The sequence below is a fragment of the Rhinatrema bivittatum genome, chromosome 1, assembly GCF_901001135.1.
Source record: "Rhinatrema bivittatum chromosome 1, aRhiBiv1.1, whole genome shotgun sequence".
Taxonomy (NCBI): domain Eukaryota; kingdom Metazoa; phylum Chordata; class Amphibia; order Gymnophiona; family Rhinatrematidae; genus Rhinatrema; species Rhinatrema bivittatum.
This window is the reverse complement of record NC_042615.1, coordinates 18,666,436-18,689,626: the sequence shown is the minus strand read 5'-3', so window position 1 is coordinate 18,689,626 and position 23,191 is coordinate 18,666,436. Positions and strand designations below refer to the sequence as shown.

Below are 23,191 nucleotides of genomic sequence, written 5' to 3'. Positions count from 1 at the left end.
ACAGCATTCTTTGTAATGTTTAAAAATATATATTTCCTATTCGACATTTGATTATATGCATTTATCAGTTATTACATTAGTAAGGGGCCCTGGACTGTGACTAAGCCCATGTCCTCAATGATCTTGCATACAATTACTAGAAATGGAATCTTACATATCACAATATAGCTGAATTTTTTTTATTATTAATGTGGTTCTGTGAATTGCAAGCACAGTTCTAACAAACTTTACAGTTTTTTTTTAAATATTTTAACATTACATAACAAGAAAAAAAAAGATCTGGGTTTTTTATGGCAGCATTTATGCCACAGAAATATCAAGAAGGTAATGAGTTTCAAAATAAAAATATATCATTAAATTCATACTTCTGCTTTCAGGTAGTGCAATATAATGTCTTTCCAGGAGAAAAGAGCAGAGCTTTATTCACAATAAAGAAGCTGTAAATAAGGAAAGTTGTTGCCATTTTTTTTTTAATAGTTATTCAAGTTTTACTTCAAACAGGCTGGGGAAGCTTAAACGGACTGAAAAGTGTACAATCTCTAATTAGCTAACATACACCTATAGAAAATGATGTTTAAGCACTGCATGCTATATGAAATGACTGCAAAGACAAAAGAATGCTCAGAGATAACTGACTATATCTTGCCATATGTACTAGACAGATGAATAAAGGAGTCCCTGGCTTTACATGTATCACTGCAGTTAACACAGGAGAAAAGGTAAAGTTCAGTCCACCTCCATCTCTATACCAGGCTTTGTCTGCTGGGAGCTGTCCTTAGCCACTTCTGGCTTTGTCCCAGGCCCACTCTGTCCATTCACAGGTCCATTCTGTTCCATACTGGCATCTTCCTTTTCTTCAGAAGCTGGCTCCATCTTGGGCTTAGGCTTGTTAACAATAGGGTTACAGAAACTATCCAATTCCTAATTGCACAGATAAAAAAAAAAAGTTGTTTACAAACTGAAAACATTGTTAGGTGAATTTCTAAGGAGGAATGCTTTCTAGGAGCTACTTCTGGTGTCACAAGAAAACATTTTGCTGTTACACCTAAACTGTCTTTTAGTTTTCCTTCCACAAGGTGCCTTTTCTCTTAATCTACCTTTCTACAGCAGAGTTGCTTACTTGTAACAGGTGTTCTCCGAGGACAGTAAGATGTTAGTCCTCACAGATGGGTGTCATCATCAGATGGAGCCCGGCACGGGGTCTCTCTTTGTTACGATTCTGCCCTCCCGGGCAGCTTCTCCACCCTTTTCCCCTGTCTTTTTCAGCAGCCTGGAGGCTGCCGAAGTTTTTCAGCATGGCTGGTGCCGTGCCGAGACTGCACTCGCGGCAGGAGCCGCGCCCGGATAGCCCCTTTTGGCACGGAGGCCGCCGACGCACTCACAGCACGGCTGGTGCTGCGCTGCAACTGCTCTAAGCGGCAGGAGCCGTGCTTCTACATTTCCATGTGGCCCGGAGGCCACGCACCTTACCTTGGGCCCTCCAGGGAATGAGGGCCTGCATCCCCGGTCTCTCCTGATGGCTGGAGCCACCAACAGTCCTTCTTCAGTGGCAGGGAACTGCCCCTGACACCGGGGCCTGTCCTGAGGCCTACCTCTTCAGCTCGGCAGTCTTCAGCGGGCAGCAGACCGCTGACCAGGGTCCTGTACTGCTTCTTGCTTCCTCCTAGGGGGCGAGGCCGGCTCTTCTTTCCATTTTTAAAGGAACAGCGAGGGAGGAGGTCCACCAGTGATGTCATCAAGGATCTGCCTCTTCTGCAGTATAAAAAACGCCAGTCTTCATTCCTTCCTTGCCTTTGCAAGGAGCCAGTCCTCCTTAGGACTTCTCGTCATCTGCTTCTCAAGGCACTTCGTTATATGTGGGATCCCGTGTCTTTGTGATGTCCTCACGCTATGTCCTTGTATTATCGTCTCAAGGTTTCCAGATGTCTTGTCCTGATGTCTTCCTTATCTGGTTGATCTTCGTCCTGGCAGCGCAAGTCTCCATAAGGTTCCAGCTTCTTATTTTAACCTGCGTTGTAGAGGCATCCCCTCGAATCTTCAACTTTGTCTGGATCCTTGGAGTCCACTGGCTCCACTTCACGAATGAATTCTATTTATCCGATCCGTTCCGGCGTAGCCCTGCCTGGCCTTTATCAGCTGTGCAGGGTGCAACTGGAACAGGTTTCGTCGGAGTCTTCACTTCATCTCCTATCTTCTCTCTGTGTGGGGAACCACCAGCGTGGTCCATGACCTGTCTTCATTGGCTGAGTACATGGGCACGTGATGTGCAGTACCGACTCAGTTCTGCCAACTTGTCTGGGGACCCACTAGCGTGGTCTGCGACCAGCCTATCCCGGCTGTGTAGGGTGCGTGATGTCCAGTACCGACCAAGTCCTCTTCAAGCAATTCATGGCCTTCCAGAGTTTCTTCATATACGTGATCAGAGTTCCTCTTCACTCCACGTATCCAGATTGCATTCCTTCATGTCGAAGTCTCGTCTTACTTCATGTATCCAGAGTGATGTTCCACTTCACATATTCTGGGTCTTGTCTCACTTCAAGTCTTCGTCTTTGATGTCCTCATCTTCTGACCACTGTCCGCCCTGTCGCAGTTGTTGCTCCGTGCGGCAGGTCCGAAAGGGCTTGGAGTAGTCGGAGGACCACTCATGAGACCAACATTGCGTTGTTTAGGTCTCTTTCTGCTGCGTACAGGTGTGGCTGTGGTTAAGGTCATCATTTCCATCTTCAGCCCATGCTGGGGCACCTCTCACCTGCCTCAGTGCTTGCCGGAGCTCCTTTGCGGCTGTATCAGAGCCCATGGGCACACGAAAACACCAGAGAACGAACCGCTACCCGCGTTTCCACAACATTCTTCAGTCTTGTATCTTAGCAAAAAGACGAGCAAAAATAAAACAACAAACCGACAGCGAACTCAACTCAACGGGGTGGCGGGCAGGTTTCCTGAGGACTAACATCCTGTTGTCTTAGGAGAACATCTTTATAGGTAAGTATCTCTGCTTTCTCCTAGGACAAGCAGGATGGTAGTCCTCACAGATGGGTGAATACCAAGCTGCATGTTGGCCCTGGCAATAACAGGACCAACAGCACTAAACCACATGCCAACAGGCACAACAACAGAAGTGCTGTGAGATGCAACGGGAGGCAGCAAGAACCAGATACTGGGCCCTAGGTAAGGAGAGTTGGGTTCCTATGCTTGGAACAGATTATGAAGGACAGACTGGCCAAAGGTACTGTCTTGTCGACCATCCTTGTCCAAACAGTAATGGGTGGCGAACATGTGTAGGGAGCTCCATGTCGCAGCCTTGCAGATCTCAGTGATGGAGACTTCATGAAAGTGCGCCACTGACGCTGCCATGGCTCTGAGTGCGCCTTGACGCGGCCTCCAAGCGGAAGGCCCGGTTGCTCATAGCAGAAGGATATACAGTCCACCAACCAGTTAGAAAGGGTCTGCTTGGGGGCGCTGTTCGCTGTGAAACGGGATGGCTGCGTGTGCCTGAGGCTCCGGCACTGCCTTCTTCCCGGCAAACTTTTTCGCTGCCTATAATCTTTAAAAACACGACTTCTGCCACAGCACTCGATCAGGCAGGAGTTGTAGAATCCCTCGATCAAAACACAACCACGGAAGCACCGCCCATAGAACAGCAGGGGAGCTGAGAGAGAGTGCAGCCTGTATTCTACCTTTTCCCCGGTAGCCATCTTTGCCGCGATAACCAGAGCAGGGAAACGGGACAAGGGAAAAGCAGTTGGAACCCCGCCACAGCCCTGAAGCCGGTGTGAGCTCCTAAAGCGCAGTGACTCCCCACCCGGGACAATTTAAAAACTATTCCCCAAAGAATCAGGGGGAGCAGTTCGCTGCGAGTAGGGTTGGCTGCTCGTGCTTGGGGCTCCAGCCCTGCCCTTTCCATTAATTTCGCCGCGAAAAACCTCCTAAATGGGCTTTTAAAACACAGCACCAGCTTGGGGAAGAGACGCTGACCACTTCTGCTTACCACAACAGGCTGATCGCTGAGAGCCGGGAGCTCTGTTGATAAGGAAAGTTTTTGCTTCTTTGTTCTACCTGCAGCCATTTTTGCCACGAATTTCCCAATTAGTCTCCCGACGCAGGCCAGTAAGGGCAGCAGCCGTTGAATATCTGCTTGCAGGTTTGCCGCGCCAGAAGATGGCTGCCTAGATCCGAAGCTCCTCAATACCAGCAGTAAGTGAAGCTAATTCTATCCGCAATTTCAATCGCAAACGACGATTTGACACAGCAGCAGTTTAAGCAAGCGATAGGGAGAAAAATCGCTGGTGTCTGAGCCTGGATCCCGAAGAATTGGCCAAGCTAAGGAGGAGGGAAGATTGAGGACCGAAGTTTTCATGCCCGCCATCTTGCCGCGTGTGACGGCGCTGCACCCTCGGGGCTAGACAAAGACGGTGGTCGGCACTAAGGCTTTATTAACAATACGCGATTAACAGCAGGGACCAGCAGAATTTAAAGCACTGCCCTACCTTGGTTCCAGCTAATATTGAGGGGTGAACAAAAGAACCGGTGGTGGAGGCTGAGTTGTCCTCCGGTCATCCTTCTCCCTCCCCCACTCTACCTCTCCACCCCACGCCGGATTGGCTCGCTCCCAGAACCACCGGGCCAGAACCAGCGGAAATACAGTGTTTGCTATAAATTACTGACAGCACGGTGTGCCCCGATTGTGTTGTATTGGCGGTGGGCTCCGGGGAGGGGAGAAAGGACGGACTAAGTTCTGGTTGCAGCTGCCACGTGGTCCAACCAACAGCCTGACAGGAGAGCTGCAGGGGCTGTGAACCTCGGTGTGCCTTAGCTGATAGGCAAATCTAACTGTGGAGAGAATAAATAAATAGCCTTGCTTGCCGAGGGAGTTAAGCAGTACGAAGCGGCTGGAATATAGCTGATCGGCGTGGACGCGACGGCCATCTTTACAAGCAGGAATCAGTGGAAGTTTCAGCTAAACACTCGCCACTGACTTACCTCACTAAGGTCTGGATGTGAGGGGCAGCAGAATTTTCACAAGGACATACTTCCGTATTCACAATTAAACCCCCCTACAACAAATTTGAGGAAGCGTGTGACGAAGTGGACCAGTCAGAGTGCCAAGCAAGAAAGCCCTGAATTATCATGAGCCTTTAAAAGTGGCACGGGAGGGGGGCGCGCTAATGGACGCTGCTGTGCAATGATCGCTTGAGGGACGGATTATGTCCCCTCCTCGCCCTGATTTCTCCTCTGCCTTCGCTGGACCCATTGAATTCTCTTCATTGAACTTTTTCCATTAAACTTCTCTTAAGATAAATTCTCTTCAAGATACTTTACAGATCTACCAATTCTTATTTGAGAAAGCTTCAAGCATCCTGAGGTCGGGATGGCCGCCCGCAGAAAAGCGGCAGATTTAAAGCAATTCGCCTTTAGCAAGTTAGCGGAAGAACAGGTGACAGAGGCACTGATACCTCCGACTACATCCCAAGGTCTAAGGAATGCTGGTGAAGTTGCTGCAAGAATAGAGGACTTGGAGATCGCCCCGGGGGACCCAGCTCCAAATTTCTCTACGCGGGATGAAATGCGTGGATGGTTTATTGAATTACGGTCGGAAATGCGGAACCATAAAGCAGAAATACTAGCATGCATCGAGAATATGAAAGAAGATATTGCCTCTCTGGACTCTCGTGTGGATGAATTAGATGGGAGAGCGGATGGACACAGCGTTCAGATGGAGGCCTTGTCAACCCAAACAAAACAGTTTACGATGGAGCTAGAAGCTTTGGGAGACAAAGTAGAAGATCTTGAAAATCGATCCCGCAGGTCCAACATACGCATTAGAGGAGTTCCTGAGGATGAGCAATACGCGGATAGCATGCAGACGGCGATAACCATCTGTCAAGATCTCTGGACCTGTTTCGGGACTCCATCGGAGGAGCATGACCGCATCCTTCAGGTGGATTTGGAACGTGCACATTGAGCCCTAGGGCCCAAATGAAACAACCAGCCCAAGGACATCATTATTAAATTTCTTCACTATAAACAAAAAGAACAGATTGTCAAGCTGGCACGGGCTCATCCCCAATGGAAGTGGCATAATCAGGACATTACCATCTACAACGATTTGGCGCCTTCAACACTGCAAAAGCGGTTCTTACTACGCGAGGTGACAACTGTACTCCGCCGCGAAGAGATTCGCTACAGATGGGCCTTTCCCTTTGCTCTGATTTTCCAGCATCAAGGTATTTCATACAGGGTTAAAACGCTAGCGGAGGCTGCCGAAAGCTTCACTCAAGCTGGCATCAGCTTTGACTTCACTCCAGCTCCCCGGCCCGCACCACAGGTAACCTCGGATGCAGACCTGCGATGGAGGCGACAGGGGCCGGGACGTGAACGGCTTCGTAGACAACCAGCGGGCTCCAGGAACCTTATTACTGAGAAGGGCTGATGGCGACAGATCTTTCTTATTGATTGCCTTGGGGGGCGAAGGAGACAGTGCTGAACAAAGGATTTTACTTCAAGCTTAGAACTCACAGGTCTCTTTGTCATATGTTGCTCATTATTGATGGTTACAGTCCGTTTAAATGTATTATTGGTAGATAAGTTAAGTAATTAGAACGTGTTGCGCTAACTTTTGGAACACATGGGTCCGGCGGGTGGGGGGATGGAGACTGGGAAGGCAGCGGTGTACATCAGGTACCCCCCTGGGGTCGGATTCGCAGAAGATGGTGAGCGAATCCCTTTTGGTTAAGGTGAGGGAGGCAGTGGAGCTAGAATACCTGATCAACTTTTCCATCTTAGGCAGATCCAGATTATTCTTTGTTCATAAATTTGAGGCGATGACACATTCTCAATCCCCAGCACGCACCCACGGTACATTTGAATCTTTACAGGCACATCTCCATACATTTACAGCGATGTTTCCTTCAATGTTAAAGGCCTAAACACTCATAGAAAGCGCTTCCTCCTCCGAAAAGAGCTGCTACTCAAAAAGCAGATATTGCATTCATTCAGAAAACCCACCTGCAGCGCAAACATGAGCATTTATTACAGTTCAGAGAATTCCCACATGTATTCTTGGCCACCCGAGGATCAGAGGCTAAATATTCAGGAACAGGAATTTTGATATCAAAACACTTGGTATTCGAGCATTTATCCCACGTTGCTGATCCGCATGGGAGGTACCTTATTTTAAATATCCAGATTGGTTCGAAGAAATTCACACTAGTGATGGTTTACGCCCCTAACAGAGACACAGGGCCCTTCTGGAAGGAATTACATGGGGCACTAGCATTACATGTGGATGGACCAATTATATTAGGAGGAGACCTTAATGTCTCGCTCCGACCTGACATAGATACGTCTAGGCCGCACTCTCAGCCTTCTGGGCCTGGTAGGAAGGCAGTGCGAAACCTTATATCCGATTGGAACTTGGTAGACATATGGCGAAGCCGATGCCCCAAGTCTAGATCATATACTTTTTATTCCGCACCTCATGAAAGTTATTCACGCATAGATTATTTTTTGGTTGATAAACTAATGGGAAACCAGGTTAGGGGGTGGATATAGACGCTATCACTTGGTCTGATCAAGTCCCCATTACACTTGAGGTAGATCTGGACGATAGGGACGAGGGCAGTTGGTTCTGGAAGCTGAATGAATCCCTATTACAAGACGCAGATTTTGTTCAGATGCTGAATGCTCAGATGCAGGACTATTTCTGTTTGAATTCTGGAGGGGAGGTATCCTCTAGCACCCTCTGGGAGTGTTCCAAGGCAGTAGCTAATCTCTCGGGCAACTGCATGCAAACGCCAGGAACAGGGGGCTCGTATAGCTTTAATGGGCAAAATCTCAGCCTTATCGCAGGTACATATGAAAACTCATTCTAAGCACTGCTAGCAGAAGTTACTTGCCCTTAAAGATGAACTAGCGCAATTTGATAATAAATGTATACTTCATGCTTTGGACTCCCTAAGACAGAAATCCTATGAAGGTGGGAATAAGGCAGACCGTTTTTTAGCATGTCAACTTCGGACGTGGGCCTCCCAAAATAATATTTTAAAAATTAAAAATTCAGCGGGAGAGATTCTCACCGCCTCGGCGGGAATACGCAGCACTTTTTCAGAGTTTTTTCAGAACCTGTACAAGTCTGAGGGATCCATCCAACAGACTGACAAACGCAAATTTGCAAGATTTAGAACTGCATAGCTTGACACCCGAGCAACGACAGAGCCTGGATGCTCCAATCCAGCCCAGTGAGCTCGAGTTGGTGATTAAATCCCTGAAATCTGGTAAAGCTCCTGGATTAGATGGGCTTTCTGGGGTGTACTATAAAAAGTGTGCATCCATAGTGGCAGAACCTCTAGCCCAGTATTTTAATAACCTCAGGGAGGGCAAAGGCATAGGGCCCCACAACAATACAGCCGGCATTACTGTTATTCTGAAGCCTGGAAGAGACCCGGCACAATGTGGCTCTTATAGACCCATCTCGCTTATCAATGTGGATCTTAAAATCCTGGCTCAGGTCCTAGCTCAGTGGCTAAACAATTTTCTCTCACAGCTAGTCCATACTGATCAGATAGGGTTTATCCCGCAGCGCATGGCGGCAGATAACATAAGAAAAGTCATTGATCTCATATGGTGGGCTCAAAAAACGCAGATCCCTGCGGTATTATTATCCCTCGATGCTGAAAAGGCCTTTGATCTAGTGCATTGGCCCTTTCTGTTCTCCACTTTAAGACATATGGCTTTTGGGCCCTTCTTTTTGCAATGGTTACAACAGCTGTATGATAAACCCACAGCCAGGGTCAAAGTGAATAGTGGATACGGCCCTGCCTTTCCCATCGGAAGGGGCACTAGACAAGGGTGCCCACTTTCCCCTCTGCTATTTGCCTTATATCTTGAACCACTAGTGACTCGGATCCGTAAAGCCAATGATATACACGGAATCCTGTTGGGGCCCGAAGAGTACAAGACATCCCTGTTTGCTGATGATATCCTTTTAACATTAACAAACCCTGACCCCGTCCCTGGAGGGGGTAACTCGCGAACTATATTGATTTGGCAAAGTAGCCGGCCTTAAGGTGAATTTCTCTAAGTCTGAGTTGCTCAATGTGACCCTGAGCCCGGAAGAAGTGCAACATATACGCAGCAGGTTTCCGTATAAATGGGCGACGTCCCATATAAAGTATCTGGGGGTTTATTTAACAGCTAGTTTACCTGACCTTTATAATTGAAACTATACCCCATTACTAAATAGTCTAACTCTGGATATGAGCCGTTGGAACAGGTGCACTTTCTCATGGTTGGGAAGAATAGCCATTACTAAAATGGCAATCCTGCCTAAATTCCTTTATTTGTTCTCCGCCCTACCAGTAGAGATCTCTTCTCTCCTGATCCGTCGCTGGCAAAAATGGATTTTTGACTTCATTTGGCGCAGACGCCCTCCCCGTCTAGCGCTTCAGGTTCTATATCTCCCCAAGTCACAGGGGGGATTGGGGGTTCCCAATCTTTTATGGTACTATAGGGCAGCCCAGCTGCGGGCTTTAATTGATATCCACCGTAATACGGAAATCAAACAATGGGTGATTATTGAACAAGCAATTTTAGGCCCAATGGCTCTAAGGGCCATATTTTGGCAACCTCGGAATACCTGGCGGACAGCCAAGGGCATAGCATGGTCATTACAGGTCACTTTGAATATTTGGAAGCAGAGCAGCAGGCAAGTAGTTGGGGCCTATAAATACTTCTATCAAACTTCTCTCCTCTATAATAGGCACATCTCCCAGTTGACAGTTTGGAGGAATGTGGGTAATACCACAATTGGCCATATGCTGTCCCAAGGGTCGATCCTATCAATGCAGGGTTTAATGGATATCTCCCCCTTTAGCTCGAAGGATTTCCTGGAGTATGCTCAAGTAGTCCACTTTATTCAGACTCTACAACGCGCTAAAGTGTTACGACCAAGTCGCTCGCTGTTCGAGTCTTTGGTGCAATATAGTGATAGAATGAAAGGGCCTATTTCTAAAATATATCATGCTCTCTTCCCAGATAAGCAGGAAACCAGCGCGTTTGCGAGACAGTGGGCAGTGGACCTGGGGGAGCAATTGAGTCCTCAATCCTGGGAGGCCATACTATATTTTGCCAGAAAATGTTCAATCTCAGCTGGTCTGTGTGAAAATTGTTATAAGATGATATACAGATGGTATCTCACCCCAGATAAAATTCATAGGATATATCCGACTGCTTCGGACTCCTGCTGGCTCAACTGTGGAAGTAGGGGAAACTTATTTCCATATATGGTGGACCTGACCGAAAATCCAGACCCTTTGGGAACCTCTTTTTACCTGGTTGAGTGACCTGTTTCATGTGCCTATTCAGGTTTCTGCTATTACGGCCCTGCTGCATGTATACATAGATGCCCTACATAAGTCCCAGCAGCGCTTCTGTTCTCATACTTTTATAGCTGCTCGTACTTTGATAGCAGCAAAGTGGAAAACAGAACAAGTACCGCAGTTGCCGGAGGTCATAGATAAACTACATTTATACTATTTATTTATTTATTTATTATTTTTATTATACCGAGTTTCATGATATGAATCACATCAACCCGGTTTACAATTAACAATGTGAATAACTGCAGAGAGTAACATGGTAGAAACATTTCCCAATTCGACATCAAATATAATAAGAAACTTAACAAATAAAAACAAATAAAAACAAATAAAAACCGATTGGCCTCTCTAACAGCTACTAAATATGGGAGAATGTCCTCTTTTCTTAAATCTTGGAAACCGTTTATAGAATATAGTTCTCAAATGTAATCTGATATTGGGTTAAAAGATCAATTGCTCTTTGACAACTTGGGTGAGAATGTCCCTTTACCTCCTGTATTCCAATGTGTCTTCAAAGTGCCATGTTTCTTTTCTAAATATTATGTATTGGGTATGAGTTTCACCTTCCCCTCATCCCCCCCCCCTACAGCCATCCCTCCCCTATCTACAGGCTTGATACCCCACAAGTCCAGCTACTACTACTCTTTATTTCTCTGGTTCTTCCAAGTTATTCTTCCAAGTTGTTCGACTCCCTGTTCAATGTAAGACAATTGTTGTCATTGTTCGCATGCTTGTTGAATGTAAACCGAACTGATAAGTAACCCTGTTACTTGAACTTCGGTATATAAAAGCAATAAACAAACAAACAAACAAATAAATAAATAAATGAGAGAATTTTGGTATGCAAGTGAGAAACCATTACTTGACATTAATACTTCTGGATTCTGTAGCAGAGAGGCTACAGCTCCACTACACTGATGAGGGTGGGGGAGGGAGGGGGGATTCAGGGATGTATTCTGTATTCATATGGCTATTGTAATAGCACTGTTATATCAAAAGTTTAATAAAATTATTAATTAAAAAAAAAAAAGGGTCTGCTTGCCCACTACAACACCCAGTCTGTTTTTGTCAAAGGAGACAAAAGGTTGGGTGGACTGCCAGTGGGCTGCAGTGCGCTCAAGTCCAAGCTGTGCAGAGCCTGTTCACCCTGGTGAGAATGGGGCCTCGGAAAGAAGGTGGGCAAAACAACTGACTGATTGAGATGGAAATCTATCACCACCTTAGGCAGCAACTTAGGGTGAGTGCGTAGGACCACCCTGTCATGAAAGAACTTCATATAGGGCGGATATGTTACTAATGCCTGAAGCTCACTAACTCTACAAGCAGAGGTGAACGCAACCAGGAAAATGACTTTACAGGTGAGATGTTTAAGCTCACAGGAGTGCATAGGCTCGAAAGGAGACTGCATGAGCCGTGGTAGCACCATGTTGAGGTTCCAGGACACAACAGGAAGACACAGAGGGGGGTTTAGTTGCAACAGGCCCCTCATTAAGCAGCCCATGAAGGGTTGCACAGAAATTGGTGCATCATTTAACCCCTGGTGGTGAATGCTGATCGCACTCAGGTGTACTCAGATCGAGGAGGTCTGTAGCCCAGACTCCGAGAGGAGTGGGGCACGAGAAAGGGTCTAGGCCTGTTGCCTCACACCAGACGGAGAATCTCCTCCACTTCAAACGGTAAGACTTCCGGTGGAAGGCTTCTGGGAAGCCACCAGTACCTGCGACATGTGATCAGAGAGGTCGAGGGACTGTAAGACTACCCTTTCAACATCCAGGCAGTGAGGGCTAGTGACCGGAGGTTTGGGTGGCGCAACCTGCCCTGATCCTGCGTGATCAGGTCGGGGGAGGTATCTAGATGTATGGGCTCCTGTATCGACAGGTCTCGCAGGATTGGGAACCAGACCTGGGAATGGAGGATATGCGTACAGGAGGCCCTTGCCCCAAAACCAGGCGAAGGCATCTGATGCTGGTTCCCCGACCTCCCTGTACAGGGAGCAGAAGTGGGGCACTTTGTAATTTCACGGGGAGGCAAAGAGATCCACATCTTGATTGTCCCACAGGCAGAAGAGTCTGTCTACAACTGTCGGGTTGAGCGACCACTCGTGGGGGTGGAAAGCCCAACTCAGGCGGTCTGCTACTATATTGTCTATCCCTGCAAGGTAAACTGCTCATAAGAGCATGCCCTTGGATAGGGCCCAAGCCCAAATCTGTACTGCCCCCTGGCAAAGCAGGAAGGAGCCCATCCCTCTCTGCTTGTTTATGTTCCACATTGCAACTTGGTTGTCGGTCTGGATCAAGACTACTTTGTGGGCCAAGCGATCCTGGAACACAGAGAGGGCGTACTGGATTGCTCGCAGCTCCAGGAAGTTTATTTGACAACAAGCTCCCTGATCTGACCACAAGCCCTGCATTCGGAGACTGTTTACATGTGCTCCCCAGCCCACGGTGGAGGCACTGGTGGTCAATACCAATTGGGAAGATGGTGTTTGTAAGGGAAGACCTCTTTCCAAGTTGGGCAGCTTCTCCCACCAGGAGAGGGAGGCCTGGAGTGGTGAGGTAACTTGTACTAGTGCCGAGAGGGCCTGGGTGGCTTGCAGCCACTGAGAGCAGAGTGTCCACTGTGCGACGCGCATGGCTAGTTGGGCAAGTGGGGTGACATGTACGGAGGCTGCCATGTGCCCCAGCAAGTGGAGTAGCACTCTGGCAGAGTCCTTCCGACTCTGGCGGACAGAATGCGCTAGTGATGCCAGGACCTGGGCACGGTCCCGGGGAAGAAACACTCTGGCAAGGGTCATATCCAGCAGAGTTCCGATAAATACCAGCTGCTGGGATGGGTTGAGATGAAATTTGGGGAGATTGATTATGAACCCCAGTGATTGGAGCACCTTGGCCGTGAGGCTGAGGGAGCGCAGAACACCCTCCTGCGTGGTGCTCCTGATAAGCCAGTCATCTAGGTAGGGGAACATGTGCACTCCACCGTGGTGCAGGTGTGCACCCACTATAGCCAGTCATTTCGTGAACACCCTCGGGGCAGAGGCGAGGCCAAATTGCAGCACCTGGTTTTGGAAGTGCCTGTGGCCTAAGAGGAAGCGGAGATACTTCCTGTGAGGCAGGAATATGGCTATATGGGCATAAGCGTGCTTCAGATCGAGAGAGCAGAGCCAGTCTCCTTTGCAAAGGAGAGGGATCAGGGTGCCCAAGGAGACCATCTTGAAGCATTCTCAGTGCAAGAACCTGTTTAAGGCTCTGAGATTGAGAATGGGCCAGAGGCCGCCTGTTTTCTTTGGTATCAGAAAATACCTCGAGTAGAAACCCCGACCCTGCTGAGAGAGGGGCAAGGGTTCGACCGCACCGGCTTTCAATAAGGCTGAGAGTTCAGACTTGAGAACTGCCTGATGTCCCAAGGGGTCCCATGTTAAGAGTGGCGGGGAGTTCGTCAGGACTGTTTTGAAGTTCAGGCGGTAACCGTGTTTCACGATGGCCAGAACCCATGGGTTGATGGTGATGGGGGCCCAGTGGTCTGCGAACAGACACAGTTGGCCTCCAACTGGTGGGCAAGGATCCGCATGCACTGGGAGTTGGCCTCCGCTCTCTCGCCGCAAGTCAAAAGCCCGCAGCTGGGCTGGGCTGTAGTGTGGGCTGGGGCCTGGGGATACGCTGCTGGCAAGGTCAGCCCCTAGTTCTAGCGCTTGATGCCCTGGTACGTGTAGCTGGAGGATAGTTCCTTCTCTGGCGGTAGAAGGCCTTGTGAGGTCCTGGTCGTGGAGGCCTGTGCCCAGAAGACTGTGGGTTGGAGGTGTTGGCTGAATGCTGCTAGGTTCCGTGGTAGTCCTTGAACTGAGTTACTGTATCCCTGACCTTGTCACCGAACAGATTCTCTCTGGTACAGCATAGGTCCGCCAACCTCTCCTGGACCTCTGGGCAAAGGTTGGAGGCTCGAAGACAAGTCATGTGACAGATGCTAATGCTCATGGCCGTCACCCAAGCCGACGTCTCAAAAACATTGTAACATAGACCATATAGAAATGACGGCAGAAGAAGACCAAATGGCCCATCCAGTCTGCCCAGCAAGCTTCACACATTTTTTCTCTCATACTTATCTATTTCTCTTAGCTCTTGGTTCTATTTCCCTTCCTCCCCCACCATTAATGTAGAGAGCAGTGATGGAGCTGCATCCAAGTGAAATATCTAGCTTGATTAGTTAGGGGTAGTAGGGGTAGTAACCGCCGCAATAAGCAAGCAACACCCATGCTCATTTGTTTTTTCCCAGACGAGACTGAGGGAGACACCTGTGGCTCACAGGGATAATTGCAGGCTGGGCATGCTCAGTGCACCCAGTGTGCTAGTGTCAGTCAAAGCTTGTTGAAACTTTGACAGAAAAGTTTTCCGTACAGGGCTCCATCCTGATGATGTCACCCATTTGTGAGGACTACCATCCTGCTTGTCCTGTGAGAATTCCAAAATCCACTTCTAGAGATGGTGGCATTACCAGCGGAAACAGACAAGCTGGTTGCCAGAGATATCTTCTTCAGATCTAATATGTGCTATGGCTCAACAGACACATCCTCCAAATGGATAGAATAAACGCAGTATGGCCCAAGAACAGTCCTCCCACGGGACTTAGGCCTGTCTGTTTACCGGATGAATGGGGCATGGAGAGGCATCATGGCCGGGCTGACCACAGTACATGCACAGGCCGCGTTTCTTCTGAAATCTTCTCTCCTTGGAGGTCAAGTGTCCATGACCAAGTTGCATCGGTTAATCTTTATCAGCAGCAGAAGTCACTGGAACCATCCGAGGTGCAGTGGTAGTACTAGCCTGTTTCAACCCAAGTATCACCTTAGGCCGGAGTTCCTTCACCTTGTCTCGGAGCCGGTGATCAATCCGAGTGGCCAAGGCTATTAATTCGTCCAGCGAGTCAGGTGTCTGGAGAGCGGCCAGCTCATCCTTTAAGCGGGTATCCAGGCCTCTACAGAAGAGAGTCTTGAGGCATTTGGGGTCCCAGCGAAGTTCCGCTGCAAGAGTCTTGAATTCTATGGCGAATTCAGCCAGTGATCTGTTGCCTTGCTTCAAGTCCACCAAAGCAAAACCGGCAACAGAAATACGAGCAGGGTCATCAAAGACAGATTTAAACAAGTCCATAAATCCTTCTATGTCCTGCAAAATAGGATCCTTGCGTTCCCACAAGGTAGATGCCCACGACAGAGCTCTCCCATCCAAGTATGACAGGATGTAGGTGGTCTTCGAAAGAGCCGTGGGAAATAAAATTAGCTGTAATGTGAAGTGCATGCAGCACTGGTGTAGAAAGCCCCGGGTCTTCTGGATTTCTCCGGAAAAGCGGATGGGAGCCACCAGTGGTACAGCAGTCTTTAAAGTTACTTCCTGTAACTGACCTTCTTGGTTAGAAGCTGTGCCTTGTGTTTTCTGTGTGTGTAGCTGATGAAATGCTGCAGTAAGTTTCTCCAAAGTTTTTTGCTGCTCTGAGATGCGTTGGGCCAGGCCCGGTATAGCCTGCAAGGCAGAGAGATGTGCCAGATCCATGGAGTTAACAACATCCAAAGTTTAAGCCAGATCCACTGGAGTTAACAACATTCCAAGTATAAGCCGGATCCACTGGAGTTAGCAATCTGTTAGTGATCTGATGCCTGCTGGGAGGAGCAATCAGATAGGGGTTAGCAATCTGTTATAGATCTGATACTAGTTAGACTGCGGAGCAGCAATCTGTTAATACTGGCTCCCAAAGAAGGAGGAGTCAGCAATCTTGTAGTGTTTCAGATATTGTCTTGCTACGTAGTTAGCAATCTGTTCAGGATCTGATATAGTTATGGGTGGATCCCTGGGCCGGTGGCAGATGACCCCGGGATGATATCCTGAGAGGGACCACCGGCTAGGCTTGAGTATGGAGACAGACACACATAGTTCTTTTATCAAACATGTTTTTGAAACCACCAGAGGTGGCAGTAGTGAGCTGATATGCCCGGCAGGGCTGTAGTCCCTCAGGTACTGAAACAGCGATCCAGGATGACTGAGCTGTTGAGAAACTGTAGAAAGTGAGTAGGCAGAGTAGACAGAGTTTATGAACAGAACTAGATGACAAAACTCACATAAGGTCTCAAGGAAGCTCAGGAGCTGGAAAGGTTTAGGCCCTCGAGGAGCGAGTACCTGGTTCCAGGAAAAGCTCTGAGAGAGTGATGGTAACTCACAATTGTTTGTAGCAGCGATAGCTTCCAGGCAGTAGAGAATCTTCAGAGTGTCCAGGAACATGGGCTATCGAGGAGCGAGTACCGGTTCCTATCTGTAATCTGAAAGTAAAGAAAAAGAGCGAGGCCCCCGAGGATCGGGTACCTCTGGTAAGTCCGAGGAGGCGGAGTAGCTTGTTTCAACCCAAGGAATCCGTAACCTTTATCCGTTCCTTTCCCAATCCTTGCTAACTCAATTAGATAGCGAAATAGAGACCTTTAAATATTGGAAGTGGATGACGTTATCTCAGGGGGACGCCCCTGAGGTTCGCGCCCTTGCTGGTAGTTCAATCAGAGCGCGCGTGCGCGCGCCCTAGGTCTTCAGGCAACATGGCGGATCTGCAACGTCGAGCCGGTCTGGGGACACCGGAGGCAGACGGCATGGAGACACCGCGGCAGCCAGCCGTCCATCAGACCCGGAGGGAGTCGCCATAGGAGTAAAGAGGGCGGAGTGAGTACATAGAGCAGCGACGGTCGCAACAAGCAGTGGCTATTCCTTAAGTCAACTTGATTAATAGCAGTTAATGGACTTCTCTTCCAAGAACTTATCCAAAACTTTTTAAACCCAGCTACACTAAATGCCCTAACCACATCCTCTGGCAACAAATTCCAGAACTTAATTGTGCATTGCATGAAAAAGAATTTTCTTCGATTTATTTTAAATGTGCTACCTGCTAACTTCATGAAGTGCCCCCTAATCCTTCTTTTATCCAAAAGAGTAAATAACTGATTCACATTTACCTATTCTAGACCGCTGATAATTTTATAGACCTCTATCATGTTCCCCCCCCAGCTGTCTGTTCTTCAAGCTGAACAGCCCTAACCTTGTTCTTGTATGCATGATATAAAATTGAGCGTATTTTTGCTCGCATGCCCAATATGTGTATTTATGGGCGCACCCATGCTCCTTTTAAAATTTACTTGTGAGGCAGATTGGACTCAAAAAAGGACACAAAAGAAATCTACTGCAATAGATTAGACTGCTTAGTTTTGCTTCTTAATTTGAGAAACAGTGTCACACAGTTTTTCTCCGAAGAAATTATCCCCTAAGCAAAGCAGGTCTGAGAGTTTCTCATGAATGTCTTCATGTATGCTACTAGCTTAGAGCCAGGCCAGATGTTGAGCTCCAATGGAAGCAGATAAGGTTCTTGCCAGAGTATCAGAGGACTCATATACTGCTCTAAGAAGGTATCAGATAGCTTCTTCCAAGTCCAGCAAAGGCTGAGGGTAGAAGGCCTTGCCAGGTTCGGAGGGCTTTCTAAATTTTGTAATAGTCCCATTACTTCTGTTTGTGGATCAGTATTCTTGTGTACATGGACACTGAGAGCTCTTCCCAAGTTTTCGGTGAACATTGAATAAGAGGTCTTTTGGCAGGGAAGTATGATCAGGCAGAACTCATGGAGGATCTGATGGAATATCTGTGGAACTCCCTGGGGACCATGCATTAGATCAAATTGGCAATGACAACTGTAGCAAATAAGGACGATCCTGTGCTTGATCTGGTAAACGCAAAAGGGGAAGCCTGTCCTCTAATCAGTAGGAATCCACTGCAAGTGATCAGGAGGAGCCACATAGCAGAGATGCCCCAGAGACAATGGCAGATGGTGATGTGGTGGCTGCAGACAAGATGTGTAGTTTAGGAAAAGAGATCAGCAGAAGAGGATGAGGAGCTGCCAACTCACCTGAGGGGGAGGTAAAAAAGCCTCTAACAATATCCATGACGTGTTTGAGAGAATGTGGAACCCTCTGAGCCAGATTTGGTAGAGGTATGTCTTCCTGTTCCACGATAGACAGCCTGGTGGAAGCAAGTAAGAGGTATGATAGAACAGACTGTATCTGGATTCTCTAAGGGGCAGATTTTATAATCTGCGAATGGGGTACATTTGTGCGCGCTACCCGGCGCTAACAAATATACCCCCGATTTTATAACATGTGCGTGCTACCGCGTGCATGTTTTAAAATCCGGGGTCGGCGCGCGCAAGGGGGTGCACACTTGTGCGCCTTTCGCGCGCCAAGCCCTAGGGGAGCTCCGATGGCTTTCCCCGTTCCCTCTGCTCCCCCCCACCTTCCCCTCCCTTCCCCTATCTAACCCACCCCCCAGCTCTACCTAAATCCCCCCCCACCTTTATTTCAGGAGTTACGCCTGCCGGCTGGCAGCACACCAACCCCCGGCATGGCCGCTGTGCCGGAGGACTCGGTCCCGCCCCTGGACCGCCCCCAGACCAGCGCCCCGCGTAACCCTATGAAAATCTGCCCCTTAGTGTAGAGCTCTTATGATTCAGGCTGGAAGATGCAGGGAGTCCTATGATGTGATTACTTTGGAATGGGTATAGAACTGAGTAGGTAGCACAGCTCATTGTCCCTCAGGGTCAAAAAGTCTTGCAGCAACAGGATGCCACCCATAAGGCATCACAGGGAGGGCAGGAGCCATAATGTGCTTCTCCTTTTTGAATTTTTTAGAACCCCAATGTGAAGAGGAAGTGTAATGAACCAAAGGTGGACATGGCAGAAACATTGTAGATCCCTGTGCTGGATGCATCAGAAAATCCAAATGTGACGATGAGTTGAGCCACTTCACATAATGGATGCATTGATGAGACCGATGCACTGCAAGAATGCTTCGATGTATTGAGTGCTTTGGAGTACTGTGCATTGAATGTCTCAACATCATGCGTTGAGTGCTTTGATGCACTGTGAGTCATTGGTCTCAATGCACCATGTATCGAGATCTTCTCCTCCACTGGTGCTGATGCATCTCAGTGATTCTTTGACACAGGTAAAGTTTTCATCAAATTTCTTTTGTTTGGACTTCGATACATGGCAGTTTTCCAACTCCATAGTAGCTGGTTGGAAGGAAGGAGGAATTCTGAACAAGCTCCAGCTCAGGCGACCAGAAGAAGCTGCACTCCAAGAAGAGGACATGTTGCGGCTTCTGGCCAACTGATGCAGGACCTTGATTTTTGCTGCCCTGGATTTCTGTGACCACGGAAACACTGGTCTGCAGGCTGGAGTGTTTGGTTGGTCATAGTCTGGTCTTAAACACCAATAATAGAGGTTGTAACCATTTGTTATAGACATTACTTGACCTTATAGGATTTGAAGCCACTTACGGTGACTTTCTTCTTAGTCGACATCACTTTGAAAAAAGGTTTCAGCAAGTTCTTCCCTATCATTTTTGTCTTTCACTCTTTTTTTGGGTAGCATTGAAAAGTGCTGTGGGGGTGCTGCTGAGGTAGTGAAACTACAAAAAAAAAAAAGAATAATAAAGAGAGATTCTGAAGAGGAGAGACTGAGTAGTTGTCCATACTCTAGCTCAGAATAAAACAATACTGAGGAGGCTCCTTGAAGCAACATTCGTGCAGGAATTCCCGCTCATGCTCAAAGCTCTACTAGCTTGGAAAGGCGAGTCTGTATAGTGCCACCAGATGACATCTCTCACTGAACATGGCTAACTCAGCTGCTTATTAATGGAAAAATAAATACATATAGGCGTGAATTTTCAAAGCCATTTATGTGCATAAAAAACTGGATTTTGCAAGTACATTTCTCATAACATTTCTTTTGGGCTATGAAGGTAGAAGTATGCATGTAACCTGATTTCGTACAAATGTTTATGTGCACAGAAAAGAGGCATGGAGATGGAGTTGAGACAGAGTTTGGATGTACGTGCATGCTTGATTTAAAAAAGTATGCACATATTTTCACTCACAAGTGACGTGTTGCAAAGAGCTGGTGTAACTTTGTTAGCATAATTTTGTATAACTTTCAAAGGGAATTTATGCATATAGCTACTACCCAAGTTACCTAAAATGTTACAAAATTAGTCTCATATTGTGTGGCAATGATTTATAAAGGGAAATTTTTCAAACTATCCCCATTGGGTCAATGCTGTGCGCATTTGGTACCCATAGGTTTTGTACCGATTTTCAATGCAGAAGTATGTGTGTCTTTTCGATTTGAAATTTGCTGTGGGTAAAAAGTACATGCAATCACTTGCTGCTGTGCTTTCTCAGGGTAGAATTTTACTACAAAATATATACTTAGATTGAAAATGCAATCTAGGCGTGTACTTTTAATTCCTCTACCTAAACATGCCAGCAGGAATGCCTCTTCAAAAAGAGGCTGAAAGTAGGTGAGCTCTGGAAGAACATGCAGACTTTTAGCTGCATTGAGGAAAGACAGTTTTCACACAGCAGATTAATAAGGGTAAAATGATTTTTAGGCTATAACTCACTTTCAAAATTGTCCTCATATAGATCTACAGTCAGCAGACCAGTGAGCAGCAAAGTTATTTGGCAATGTTACCCAAAACTCTTTAGCTGTTGCACTGAATGTAATTGACTATGGCTATCTGAATAAGTTTTACCTGGAAAACTTTAACTAAAAAAAAAAAAAAAGACTCTGGCTTTTTCCCCCTTAACCCCCTCCCTCCACCTCACAAAATATTGAAAAAAATGTTGGGGCCTCTGCAATCTGACTCCCCCCAATCCCAAAATAATTAAAAACAAATGCTAAGCTGCACCCCCCCCCCCAAGATTTAATATGCTGCTATCAATCCCTCCTTCCTTTTCAGCACTTACATATTCACTGCCAGCTGACCAATCATAATTCAGTGATTTATGCTGTCTGAAAACTCAATGCAGCTAAAAGGCTACACATTCTTCCAAAACACTCCTGCTTTTAAGAGGTCAGGGGATTAAAAGTACACCTGTAATTACACAGATAAACCCCTTTGAATATGAACCTCACAGTCCAATTTTCTGTCTCTTTAAAGTTGCACAATTTTGTTAATATATTTCTGCCTATGAAATAGGATGCCCTTTGAAGAAGAATTTTGAATTCTTTACCTTGATCTTTGCTAGTATTTCTGCTACCTTCACAATTGGATCCTGAGAAAGACTTAGTTTGTTCTGTGCATTCATCCTGCTGTTTAGCCAGTTCATGGCTTCACCAGCATGTTGTTCAACATTCTCTATTTCGCTTTCATCTAGATGATCATATTTTTCATCCTAAAATAGAAATGCATAGTTTGTTTTATACAATTACATCTGTGGTTCTTGTTTAAAACAATGTGAGGAAAGAAGGTAGTACTGTGGTTCATCTTAGAATGAGGGGATGGCACATACATCTATACTGAAGTGATCAACAGACCTCTAGCACTGGTGGAAAAAATGGACAGAGATCTGATCAGTAACATACATGACACTACAATGAAAGGAGAAATGTAAGGTAGAGATGAAGGATAGAGATGAAGAGATTAATCAAATACATTTTTAAGAACTGCCTGACCAAAACTGCTTTCTTGTCAGGTGGGAAATTTTAATCTACTGTACATGGATTAGATTATCCCATCTGCAGAATCACAGAACAGAAAGGTCCTAGATTTCTTTCAAGGGGCTCTACTCAGACAAAAGAGAGTGGAATCCAAGAGGGAGGAATTATTAATGCACCCAGAAAATACAAATGGGAAAAGTGTTTTCCCATTTGTCACCAGTTTAATATAAGTGCAAAGGTAATGAGGAATCACATAAAGGTCAATGTCCCGAAATTTAAGAGCACTAACAAGAAAGAAAGCAATGCTGCTCACCTGTAACAGGTGTTCTCTATAGACAGCAGGATAAATCAGTCACACAAGTGAGTGGCATCATCCTAATAATAGGCGAAAGCACAAAGGGGGTGCGGAGTAGAAAGCACACACATTTAGGTAGATAACCAAAAGAATAATGCGCGGCAAATAATTATACTGAGCAATAACAGTTTAACAAACAAAAACAACTTTTTTATTATTGTTTTATTAAACGACCCCGATACGGCCGTGTTTCGCGTCAGGCTGCTTCCGGGGGACTAAGAGTTTCCAAAATTTATAAGTTAACAGTGTGGACAAGATGTCTGCAGATAACTTAATGGTAAACGAGCAGCTCAAAGCAGGAGATCATAGAAGCACGGCAGTGAATGTGACACTAGAGCATTCAACAAATCTTACAAATATGCAGTCCAAGGACTTTCTCGTGTTTAAAAGATTAAATAAATCTGCACCACCGGAGGGATACATCCGCTGGGACCATCACGGCTAGAAAGTGTAGAAATGCAACTTCAACCGGACCCGAAGGTCTCAGATTCCATCGCTGAAAATGTTTTAAGGATTTTCTCATATAGTTGCGCACAATGGGAGAGATCGCAGGAGCCAATCCGGGAAACATTTTTAGTAGGGTGATATGAAACGGACCGGGAGGTCTCTGAAACTGTGCTACTAAACACTGCACTACGGGTACACGTACCACACAGGAACCTTCGTTCAGCAAACAAAACTCTCTTAACCATTCCCTCAGTCAAGACAGCGAGACTAACATTCAAGAGAAGTCTAAAGACATGGCTTTTTAAACAAGCCTTTTATAAAGAGACCGGAGAATAGAAAATACACTGGAATAAACAGAAGAGCACCGGCACACAGCACTATTCTCATAAATGTGCATTACAATATTTTAACATATTGAGTACACAATGAATGTAATAATATAAACAGTAAATGTGATTTTTTTGACCTGTAAAAGTACCTTCTAGGTACACCTGGCCAGAA

The 23,191-nt window shown here is 46.7% G+C and overlaps 1 protein-coding gene across 1 annotated transcript in view; it reads right to left on the bottom strand.

Moving 5' to 3' along the window:
* Positions 1 to 249: 249 nt before the first annotated feature.
* The window catches only part of HSPA4L (heat shock protein family A (Hsp70) member 4 like), a 626,705-nt gene continuing 603,763 nt past the window's right edge, over positions 250 to 23,191 (bottom strand). Inside the window, exons 18-19 of the mRNA XM_029590014.1 lie at positions 21,462 to 21,623; positions 250 to 921 (exon numbers count right to left, since the gene is read on the bottom strand). Coding sequence (XP_029445874.1) covers positions 727 to 921; positions 21,462 to 21,623 — 357 coding nt within the window. The 3' untranslated portion in view covers positions 250 to 726. The remainder of the gene's footprint in view (positions 922 to 21,461; positions 21,624 to 23,191) is intronic.